The sequence below is a fragment of the Piliocolobus tephrosceles genome, chromosome 8 (genome assembly GCF_002776525.5).
Source record: "Piliocolobus tephrosceles isolate RC106 chromosome 8, ASM277652v3, whole genome shotgun sequence".
Taxonomy (NCBI): domain Eukaryota; kingdom Metazoa; phylum Chordata; class Mammalia; order Primates; family Cercopithecidae; genus Piliocolobus; species Piliocolobus tephrosceles.
The window spans coordinates 109,703,502-109,715,811 of NC_045441.1; the positions used below are offsets into that span (position 1 = coordinate 109,703,502).

Sequence of the window (12,310 nt, forward strand, 5' to 3'; positions counted from 1 at the left end):
CACAATGAAGTATTGATGTAGAAATGAGTCCCCTCATAATAATTTGAATCGTGATTTTAAAAAATATATTAAATTTGGTTTTATGTATTTTAAAGAAATATAAATCTTATATGATGCTAATGAAATTATTGGTTGAGTTAGCGTGAAGGATCTTGCTCCTTTATGATATCCAAAGTAGAAATTGGAATTCACTGGATTAAAATGATTAATGAATATATTTTAGTGACTTTTATTTGCCGGTTTATAGGTTAACTATCGAATGGGGTCATGGCCTTGGCTATTGGAGTCCAGATGTGTGTTCCATCTGAGAAAATACTTTGTTTAGTGTGTATTTTACATTACGTGAGTTTCAAATAATTCATCCGAAATTTTTTTGTATTATAAAACTAACTCAAAGTAAATAGGTGAAAAAATGTTTTTAAAAGGGAACCTCTGCACACTCTAAAAGAATTTATAAAATACAAATTTATAAAATAAATAAGGAGATTGTTACTCCTTTGTAAAATGGTACTCTTTGCTATGGCAGAAACATCATGGTACAGTAAATATTCCCAATCATTGAGCTTTCCACCATATGTTCAGAAACTGCTCTGATGTATAAAAGCTAGGTTTGCAGGTAAATTTGGGATGTCAGTACACGTTAAGCAAAAGCTTAAGCACTTATTACTGACCCACACATCATTCCTGAAATGGTTTCAAAATGTTCTAACACCAAGAGTCTGTAATAAGTGCTTCGGAAAATGACCAATTATGTTGCATCTAAGTGAATGGAGAGGTTAGTAGCAATGTCATCTCAAAATGTGTAAAATAATGTATGTTCTCCAAAAACAAGTGACATTAATGTGCAAACGACATGCAAAAATCTCTGTTAGAGTGCCTTTCTTGATTTCCTTAGCCTGTAGTTTTGTGAGCACAAAAAAGGTTTGCTATCAGCAATTGAAACACAGTGGAATAGCGCATTAATGTGACTTTGGAGATTTTGGCCAACCCTCTAAGCAATGAACTATATTCTTGTAATTTAAGCTGACATTCCCAATTTAGCTCTTGTCCTCTACTGAGTCTACCTAATTGTATGTATTGATTGACTTGGTTTTTTCTCTTTTTCTTAAATAGTAATGCAGAAAGCCTGGAGAGAGAGAAACCCCCAAGCTAGGATTTCTGCAGCTCATGAAGCATTGGAGATAAATGAGTAAGTGGCGGAAAATCTTGCCGTTAAAAAGGAAATCTCATCTTTTGCTGCATATATTCAGTTGCCATTGATAGGATACTTAGATTAAACTGCATTTGAACTGGAGGATTATTTGGGAAGTTATTACTCTATTTAAAAAAGCTGTTTTTTTTTTTAAATGAAGGACAGCCACCGTGTGGAGGTGGTTTTAGTCATTTTAGAGATAAATTCAATGGCTTTGCTGTAATCCTAAATTAATTTCTTGAAGGGCTTTCCCTAGGATATTGTGAAGATATAAAATAAATACAATTATTTACATATCTAAAACATTTTGACAGGGAAATTTTTCCAGATGTAGAATGCTCATGTGCACTAGAACGTTTTCTAGTAGAACTTCTGCTAGTGGGGAAAACATGATAACAACATAAGGTTTTAAAAAAATTTTAGAAACTATTTCAAGATTAAGACAAAGATAAGAGGAAATGCTGTCTTGAGTGTTGTTAAACATTCTATGGGTTACCAAGGAAGGCTGGGAAATCTCTTCTGGAGATCTCAGAAAATGAGAAAGATTCTTAAAGTTGGAGTCATAAAAACTCAGGGTTGGCAGAGACCTTAAAGGTCACTTAGCTCAACCACCCATCTGGTGCTTGAATCACCTCAACACTATCCTTGCCAAGTGGTCATTGCTAAACTATTTTATGATTTTTCTGAAGAAGTTTACAGAATCTTCTTCAGAGGTCTTAGGGAAGGAAAAAAAAAAAAAAAAAAAGGATTGTCTTGAGAGTTGGAAATCCTGCCGTTGTAACCAGTTGATCTATGGTTTCTGATTCTGTCATGCAACATATTTATTTTCCAGTTTCTTGTCATCTACAAATTCGATATGCCTGCCTTCTGTGTGTCATCCATGTTTCTGAGAAAAATATGAGGGCCAGGAATAGAGCCCTGTGACATGACATGTAGAAACTACCCTCCAGGTTCATGTCTTCATGAGTCACCATCTTTTGTATTGTTCACGTAAATCTATTAGAGTAAATTAAGCTAGCACAATCTGATTTATTTATTCTTAGTGAATTTAAGCTGGCTTCTAGTGGTCACTACTTTCTTTTTAAAGTGCTTGGAGACCATCCCTTTAATAATCCATTAGAATATCTTTCCAAATCAATGTGTTCTGTAGTTTGGGAAGTCAGCCTTCTTACCCTTTTTGAAAATTTATGCTACATTTATCATCTCATCTTTTAGCACCTCTCCATTCTTTGTAATTCCTCGATTATCCACAGAGAGCAATTCCATGGCCTGCCTACAAGGTCTTTTGGTTTCCTGGGATTTGCCCATCCAGTCCAGTAATTCATTTAGAATGGATCAATTGTTTGCTATCTTACATCTTTTTACCCATTTTAGAGTTTAATTTCTTCTCCCTTTTTCAGTCTGACAGTCATTCTCCTTAATAGAGAAGCCAGGAACAAAATAGGAGGGAGAGAGTTTTGCTTTTTCTTTATTATCTACTGCTGTTAACAATAAACCTTCCTTGTTTTGATGTTGTTATGTTGTTTGTCTTTTTTTTTTTTTTTTTTTTGCTTATTTGCTTTTGTGATATGGGGATGGTGATAGGGCCTTAAACATAATTTTAAAATAGGGAATAAATGGTTGTCTTTAGTATTTTATTTTGTCTTTATTATTATTGTTATTATTTGCCAGCATCAGCTAATTTGGAATTATAGCTCTCCTGACATTATTCTTATAAACTCATTCCACTCTCTTATAGACCATCATTACATGCCCTCTTTCCATCTTTTAAAATACGTCCTTTAAAAATCTGACCTGGGAGAAATCTCTGTGAAGCCATATTGGTTACTTAAGTGCCACCCCTCTTTTCTTCCTGAGAGGATCATTTGTGATTGCTGTTACAGTTGAACATTTAGAAGCTGCTCAACCCTCTTAAACCATTTTTCCTTCTGAGTCTCATGCCATTGAATCATGCCTCTTTTCTTTGAATTTTTTGAAGTCCACCTTCCCCTCTTCGATTACCCTGAACTCCAAAATGACATAGTGACTCTCTCTGAATGTTCCTATCAATTTTCATTTTACCAACTATTTTTTTCTTCTTGGTCAGAATTAGGTCCAGAGTTGAAGTTCCCCTAATTGCTTCCTCTACCATCTGGGAGATAAAATTGTTACCAAAGTAAGTCAAGAACCTGTTGGGTGCCCTACTTCTAACCAAATGAGACTTCTAGTGGATATCTGGATGGTTGACACCCCCATCACCACACTTTCTTGCTTCTGTGTGTGTATTGTGTTGTGACAAGGATGCATCATCTATATCTTCCATCGAGCTGAGCAGTCTGTTCTGTACTCCCCAACCATTAGCACTTCTATTGCTCTCTCCTTTTTCCTTCACTCACAAGCTCTTAGCATGTTTCTATCCCAAACTCATGCGTTTCCACATAGATGTATGTTTCTTGGCCAGTACTGCTACTCTGCCTCTCCTCCTAAGAATACCATTTGAAATTTAAATAAGCAAAGCAAGCAAGCTAGCCCTAACCATTCTTGGGTTCCCAGCCCAACAACTACAATCTTACCGTTAATTCCTCTGATACTGTATCTACCACTCAGTATTACAATCTCAATTTTCACTTCATTACCCTTGCCTCATATTTATATGTCGGCATCTGAAGCCTTAAGCATTTCTTCTGATGCCTGTCCCAGTTATTTTCTCCAGTGAATCACTTGGATAGTTTCAGCATCATTATGGTTCTTTCCAAGTCATGGATGCTGCCATCTGTAGAAATTGGTTTTATAGCTGTTTTTCTGGGCATTTTTCTCCCTACCTCACCACATTGTTTAAAGCCCCATTGATGGTTCCTGCCTGAAATTAGAGAGATTGGCTGAAGACCTTACAGACCCTTCCTAAGGCTAAGATTAATTAGTAGCCCCAACCCTTACATTAGCTGTGAAGTTCAGCCTCCTTTTCCTAGCTGGCTATTGCAGTTTGTGGACAGTAAAAGTAGCATTTGGTTTTACTTTCTGTTTATTTTCTCTCTTGTGGTCTGATGGAAATAAGTAGGGAAATGCCACAAGTGAGGCAGTGGGGAAGGAAAGTGGAAGGATGGGTGCAGGGCCTGTGTGGTCTGTTACAGCCTCACTACTGCCCTATTCCATTCCCTGTCTTTGGCAGTGGGTTGTTCCTCATATGCTTTGGAAGGTTTAAATTCCCAAGAACTCCCCATGTTCATTAATTATCCTTTTGGCTTCCCACCTTAGAGGGTTGTTGAAAGGATTATATGAGATGATATATGTTAAGTGCCTGGCACAGTGCTTAATAGATACTGAGCAACAAGTGGTAGCTATTGTTGTTGAAGGCATGAGATTTAACTTGTTAGCTACTGTAGCTGAGTCAGATTTTGAGTTCTTCAGAAATAACACTACTTGTAGGTTCTTCCCATGTTCTCTGAAGCAGAAAGTCAGTGCTAACTGTAAAGAGATGTTGAAGCACTGTGTTTTTTTCAGTGAGTAACTTGATTTAACAGATTTCTTATTCTGAAGAAATCCTTAGATTGAAGATAATCTGTGTTTGGTTAACAGAAGTAAACCTGTATATAGCACCTCTAACTTTAAGTGTTGGAAGGAACTATTTAATAACAGCTGTTATCATCACCATCACTAGCTGACATTTATTGAGCACTTAACCACATGCTGGCTACTGTACTGAGCACTTTACATGCATCATCTTACTTAACCTTCACAACAACACTGTGAACAAAGATTCCATGTTGTTCTCCATCAGGGAGGCAGAGTAAGAACTTGCCCAAAGTGACACACTAATAAATGGTGGAGTCCATATGTGAGCCCCATGCTCCTAACACTACGCATCCTACCTCTCAAGCTAAAATATAGACGTTTCTTTTGTATCATTATTTTGTGTCAGCAACTACAAACAGGGGTGCATGAACCAGTTGGCCACTCTGCATGTTTTGGCGTAACTCCTTGCCTTTCTGCATGAGCTCCTACAAGTCTATTACCATGTCCTTGGCTTTGTAATTGATGGTGGCTATTATCTGAATGAACAGGTGTGCAACTGCTTATATTCTTTTGGCTGAAGAGGAAGCAACAACCATTGCTGAAGCAGAAAAACTGTTTAAGCAGGCCCTGAAGGCTGGAGATGGCTGTTACCGACGCTCTCAGCAGCTACAACATCATGGATCCCAGTATGAAGCCCAACATAGTAAGGTTTCCACCAGGTTGATGCATTGGGGGATCAGAATTGTAAAAATTATTAATCAGAGCAAATTTTTAGTCCAGTTCAAAATATGATTCTCCTAGACAAGAGAAAATATTGGCTTTTGCTTTATTTTTATTAATTTTCTTCTTTCCTATAAGTGCAGTTAGTAAATAATTAACTTACAGCTTCATTACTGTTTATAGTCACATTCTCTTTCCTGCCCATAGATTCCTAACCCCAGAAATAAATGGCAGTAATCTTTGATGGTAACCTTTTTCCCTCCTGAGTTCTTACATATTTCTGTTCATCAGTCGCTTCTGCTCATAACTTTAAAACCCAGTTGGAAAACAGGATTTAAATTAGCCATAGTGTTAGCAAAGGTTTTATCTTATAGATCTTCTGTAACATGGATTGAAATAGGACAGTTAAGAATGTAAGTTCTTGGTGATTGGATCAGTATTTTCTGTTACATAAGAAACATTGGTATTGGCTTCCAGAGAGAAAGAGCCATGAGCTCCTAGTTATTTATCTTTTTTCTATTAAAATAATACCTTTTTAAACAAACAAAAACTGCCTTTTTAAATTTAAGATAACGCTTTAAAACCTGAGACCTTTCACTTCAATATACTAAATGGAAAGTCAGTGACGCTTTGCGGGGGAACCATATAGAAAGAAAACAACGCAGTCTTTTCTGGAATTCCCTGAGCCCCTCGTCTCATCAGTCTGTTGCTTAAGCAGAAATTTTGCAGTCTTTGTGGTAAAAGAGTAAGTATTTCCATGGTCCAACCAAAATTCACAAAGTTATTTTGTTTCTCACTTAGTTTCTCCCTCCTGAAACTTAGGGAGTAGGGATGTATCTCCTTCATATTTGAGATTATAAAATTAAATGTTAATGTTAAACTTGGATTTGGTATAGAAACTGACTGCATTAGTCCCCATAACTAAGGTGTCAGCAAAATCTTTGCATTACAGCCTGCATATACATGAGTATGTCCTCACATGTACCACATCAATACCTAGGTTTTTATTTTTATTTTGCAGCATCTATATGCTAATAAAATCTCTAATCGCCATCTATGTCTCACTTTTTAATAAAAAAGTGTTTTAGTGTAATGCAGTGCATTTTGAAGACATGTAGTAAATGTGTATTTTGTGAACTAAATGGAAATCAATACATAAAATTACATAACCTATAATACATTAATTTTCTTTCTTTTCTTCTCTAAATTAAATCCTTTCAACCTGTTGCCTAAATCTATCCAAAAATATAATCACATTTTAAAAATAATTTGTAGGTACTTGGCAAATTTTCAGCACACATCTTGTTCTCATTGTTTCAATCTTGAAATGTTAGGACTTTCGTCTTAACATCTTTTAATAGCTGCATATTATACATGTACTTAATCTGTAACAGGTGTGTCATATCTTTCTCAAACATGGTAATTTTTATTGAGGATTAAACACATGCATGTTCTCATTGGTCTGAAAACATATCCAACAAGACATATAATTAAATAAAAGATTGAGATTAGAAGTTGTTAATGTACTTTTTAAGAGTCGTTTTAGTGACTATTGTTACAACTATTTAGCTTGTCAATTCTTTCTCTAACACTAGGGTAGTTTTTCATTTTGTTGCATACTCTATTGTCATATCTGGAATGTGTTATATTGCCATCTAAAATCAACTGCTTAGGGGACCTGGAGATGATTATGATGTCACTAGTATTAGGGAAAGAATAATATGAAGCAGAAGTTCAAGATGAGGCTTCTCCAGACTTAATGTCAAGAATGAAACAAAAATAGTTCATCAGGATGCAACCTGAGATTCACCTCTGCATCTTTACCAAAAGAATGCACACTTGAAGAATGTGGAATTCCTGCTTGTAAACCGTATACATTGTGGGTATGTTCATTTTCGCAGCACTTCATGGCAGATGATTTTATTTATTATCAAATATTCAACATCCTCACTCAAACGCATGGATTAGGTAACCAGTCACATGATTTGACCTTTGGGAGTCTCAATGCTTTTACTTTACTCGATATTCATTCTACTATTAACAAAGTTGTCAGTGCTCTGAAGATTTCCTTTAGGGGCAAGGCAAATGGGCCTCTGTGTTTTTTTTTTTTAAATGTTGGTGTTTTATATCTCCCTCTTCAGGACGAGACACCAATGTCTTGGTGTACATCAAAAGAAGGCTAGCAATGTGTGCCAGAAGACTCGGGAGGACCAGGGAAGCAGTGAAAATGATGAGAGATGTGAGTTTGAGTTTGTGTTTGGGATCAGTGGCTTACAGATACAGGAGCCCGCTGAATGGCCACAGCAGTCTGTACCAGTGATGGTGTGGTGGTCCCATGGGTTCTGGAGCCAGACTGTGTGGGGTTCTACTTTAGTTCCCAATTTACTAGATGAATGATGTATGTTGGGCAAGTTACTCAACTTCTCTTTGCCCTAGTTTCTTCATCTCTAAAATGGGAACAACAGTAACAGTTCTCACAATTACTCCTTAGAATTTTTGTGAGGACTACATGAGATAATACATACAAAGCTCTTAATAGGATGGCTGGCATATTTTAAAAATCTGGATAGATGTCCTTATTAAACGTTTGGGGCCGCAGCCGGAAGCCAATAATGAGACCAGCCACGTTAGCAAACTGATTTTGTTCTGTGTAGTTGTTAGGAAGATTTGAATTAATTATGGTTCAAATTGCTACTCTCAAATTTAATAATATGTGCTAATCCTATTGTAGTTGTTTCAAGCATTTTCCTAGATTCTTAAACCAGGATTCTGTATTAGTAGTAGCCAAGACAAAAGAAGAGAGGAAATAGGTGGGAGTTTTAAAAGAGAACCAAAGGAGGTTATTATTATGTAACTGTAAAACAAAACAGAGGTTTTAAGGGAAACCAGTTGGGGAACTTGGATTTCCATGTTTTTTTGTTAGTAGGAAATACTTTTCATAAAGAAACTGACACCAGTATGAATTGTATTTATAGGCTATTTTCTTTTTGAAAACAATCTCAGAAAACCTTTGTCAACATTTCATTCTTTTGCTGAATTAGAAGACATACATACCTGCCTATTATAAAAACGAAAGAACCAAGGGGCAAGATAAAAGTGGCATCTAGCTCAATTCTCAGCTCATGGATTTGAGCACAGGAGGACTGCACACTTGGTGAGCCTTTTCGGAGTTTGTCTCTGGAAAGACAGTTATTCTTGTGAATTCCCAGTTACTCTTTGGAGGAGGCATCACCAACACACAACATTCACTCTGGGTTATTTCTGCAAGTTGCAGCATGATGTGAGAAGGCCCAAGTGAGACTCATGCTTTGGTTTTGGCCACTCTATTAGGCAACAGTGTAGCCCCCAAATCTGAGGTGAGGAACTAGAAGGGAAGGTGTTAAAGTATTTCTCTTCGACTGCAGGTGATAGATGCTCTCTAGGCAGAGCCACTGCAAAGAGAATCTCCCTCAATTAAATTATTTTGTTTGAAGGAAGAATTCAAAGAACGTTATATGGTATAAGTGCTAATTTTAAGAAAAGGAGATTTCTGCCGAGATATGAACTTGTTCTCAAAGCTTTTTAACTTACAGAAATTCCATCCTTTGATATACTGCATCCTCTGCCAGTCCCTTTGGCTCTGAAGGGGCTGGGAATTTTAGGAAGGATGAGATATTTCTCTATCTTAACCTGGCCCAGCCACATTCAGCCTGTAACAGAGTTTTCTTAACTTTAATTAGCTTGGAACAGGCATGCATTGAGGAGCTAATTTTGGTGATTTTCTTGAGTGCTTAAGCAACTTAATAGGAAGAACAAATTCTGCTGATTTTAATTTCAGGGTTTTTTATCTGTCAGTCTCCTGGTTATCATCATTTTCAGTACATATAAAATTTCATGTGATGAAAATCAATGCACCTACATTATGATTTGCTTTTTGTTTACTGTTATTTTATATTTACAATTCCACTGATTGACCTAGTTCACATTATAGATCTCGAGGGAGAGACGGATGCAATGGGAGAAACACTGGGCAGGAAGTCAAAACACCTAGATGTCTAGCTCAGCTTTTCTCTTTACCAGCTTCGCGACCCAAGGCAACTTATTAATGCCTTTTATGTGCTTTTCATTTAGTCTTCTGTAAATTGGGGATAATAATTCTTACCTGAAAGGATAATCGACAGGGAGAATTAAATAAGATAATGTGAAAACACCTGACATATGGTAGGCATGCTTACAATTTTTGTTCCAATTTTTCTCCATTGTATAAATATACCATCATTTGCTTGACCATTCTCCTGATGGACATTTTATAATATTTCTAATTTATTTTTCTTAAATGAATTGAGCACTCAATTAATTTCTCTCTCCCTCTCTCTACATATGTGTATACATACATACACATACATATTTATGCATGTTTGTATATATATGTGTGTTTCTTATGTTACATTCTAAAAAATCTGTCATATTCTTAGAATACCAATACATGTGCTCCTTTTTCTGGATTTATGGAGCATCCAGTAGACATGGGCCCTCTGGTATAGCAGTCCTGTAAGGAACACTATCAGACATGGTAGAGATATGTTTTGAAGAGAAATATTTGAAGTGCTCCTTCCTTCAGGGACTCCTTTTATCAATCCTTGCACCACAAACAGGAGGGAAGGCTGAGGACCCTTCTCTTTGTTAAAGCTATGACTGTTCCCAGCCTTGCAGGAGACAGTTGTTGACCAGGCCTAATTTGTTTGGCTCCTCTCCGGTCAGGGGTCATAGATAACTACGACTTCACTAAGAGGTTCACTCCTTTAACAGCATGCACATAAACTATCTTGCTGGAAGACTTTTTCCGATAAAACAGCTCAGTAGATTCCAGACAGCCTGCTGATAGAGGCTTAGGCAGGATGATCTAATTTCTCGTTAAGACACAGCCATCCTCTCCCCATATGCATGAGTTTAAAACTTTCCTAGAGCAGATTTCAAAGTAGAAATAGAAATGTCAGAGTTGGAATGCCTTCCATGCAGAAAGCAGAATCATTTAAAGAAATTTCTCTGTTAACACCTTAAGGAAGGGGAAACTGTTAATTGATAAGAGATTCTGAAAAAGAATAAAAGGGAATTCTGGGAAGGCCAGCAGTAGATAATTTCTTGTATTTCCATGGCAATACACCTGTGAAATATTGATGAGGTAAACATGTCGACTCCTTAACATCAAGATTCATCACTTCTCATTTTTTAAAGCAACACATTAATTATTTTGAATTCCCAGGATGTTTTTCAAAAATACTCATTTTAATTAGCTTCCTTTTGCAATCACGAATATGGAAGCCTCAACTTACTGCTGAAGGAATATTTTGGCAGTAGGCAGAGCTAAGAAAGCATACCGACTTTTTCTTGCTTTCTTTCTTTCCTGCTTTCCTTCTTTCTTTTCTTGCTTTCTTTCGACAGGGTCTCACTCTGATGCCCAGGCTGGAGTGCAGTGGCACGATCTTGGCTCACTACAGCCTCAACATCCCAAGCTCTACTGGTTTCCCCACCTCAGCCTCCCAAAGAGCTGGGACTATAGGTGCCCACCACCATGTCTGGCTACATTTTGTATTTTTTGTAGAGACTGGGTTTTGTTATGTTGCCCAGGCTGATCTTGACCTCCGGGGCTCCAGCAGTCCACCCACTTCGGCCTCCCAAAGTTCTGGGATTACTGGCCTTGCATGCTGGCTTTTGAACGTCACTGTAATGTAAGGTGTTATTTATTATTCAAAATAAAAAGGGTTGCATTTTCTGCTCTATTAAATTTAAGGAAAGGTCTTTCTGCTTGCTCTCATGTTTGGTAATTTCGCCTCTTTAACATTTAATATACAATACAATTTCTTTTTTCCTTTTGACATCTACTATTTAGCTAACCTCAAGTTTTCCTTCTGTCTTTTCCTGGCCCTATTTGAGTAGATTTGGAATGAATGTCATAGGGCTGCTGACTGTGGTCTGGCCCCTTAGCCATACGCTGTCAGAATTGGCATGGATAAACTAATAAGGATGGGATAGATTGCCTATATGAAAGAACCCGAAAGCTCCTGTGCCTAGGTCATTTGATCTAGGGCAGGATTTCTCAGCCTCAGCACTATTGACATTTTGGGTCAGATAAATCTTTGCTGTAGGGAGCTGTCTTGTGCATTGTAGGATGTTTAGCAGCATCCTAAGCTTCCACCTACTAGTTGCTAATTGCAGCTTAACCGCTGTACCTCCCCGGTTGTGACAAAAAAAGGTGTCTCTAGAAGTTGCTAAATGTCCCCTGGGGGGCAAAATCATCCCCCATTAAGAACCACTGATCTAGAGCATCTTGAGGTGAGTAGATCTGTTTCAGGGCCAACATTGGGTGTGTTTTTTGTTTGTTTGCTTTGTTTTGTTTTGTTTATTTATTTATTTTTGACATGGAGTCTCTCTCTGTCACCAGGCTGGAATGCAGTGGCACGATCTCGGCTCACTGCAATCTCCCAGGTTCAAGTGATTCTCCTGCCTCAGCCTCCCGAGTACCTGGGACTACAGGCATGTGCCACCACACCCAGCTAATTTTTGTATTTTTAATAGAGATGGGGTTTCACTGTGTTGGCCAGGATGGTCTCCATAATCTTGACCTCATGATCCACCCACCTCGGCCACCCAAAGTGCTGGGATTACAGGCGTGAGCCACTGTGCCCGGCCCAGACTTTGGGTTTTTATCCACTCTGTGTGTTAGGAGTCTGGGCTTCCCTTAGTGTGGCTGTAAGCCTCTGAAGCACCCCTATATTTGACCAACCTGGTTTTGGGGGCTGTTTTGCCCAGACGAGATTCCCTGAAGATCCATCCCAGGGTAGGAAGAGTAAATCAACCTCGTGGGGTCCTGGTGGGAGGGCTGACAAAGAGGAGAATGTGATGTGCGGTGGTGGTCTCCCTTGCCCC

At 37.8% G+C, this 12,310-nt stretch overlaps 1 protein-coding gene across 14 annotated transcripts in view; it reads left to right on the forward strand.

Moving 5' to 3' along the window:
* The window catches only part of ST7 (suppression of tumorigenicity 7), a 280,691-nt gene that overhangs the window by 178,480 nt on the left and 89,901 nt on the right, over window positions 1–12,310 (forward strand). For 8 of the 14 annotated variants that reach the window (XM_023228193.2, XM_023228203.2, XM_023228195.2 and 5 more), the window contains 4 exons: window positions 1,114–1,189; window positions 3,279–3,347; window positions 5,233–5,387; window positions 7,546–7,643. In XM_023228193.2, the coding sequence (XP_023083961.1) occupies window positions 1,114–1,189; window positions 3,279–3,347; window positions 5,233–5,387; window positions 7,546–7,643 (398 nt within the window). The remainder of the gene's footprint in view (window positions 1–1,113; window positions 1,190–3,278; window positions 3,348–5,232; window positions 5,388–7,545; window positions 7,644–12,310) is intronic. The other 6 variants (XM_023228194.2, XM_023228201.2, XM_023228204.2 and 3 more) reach the window with 1 other exon arrangement.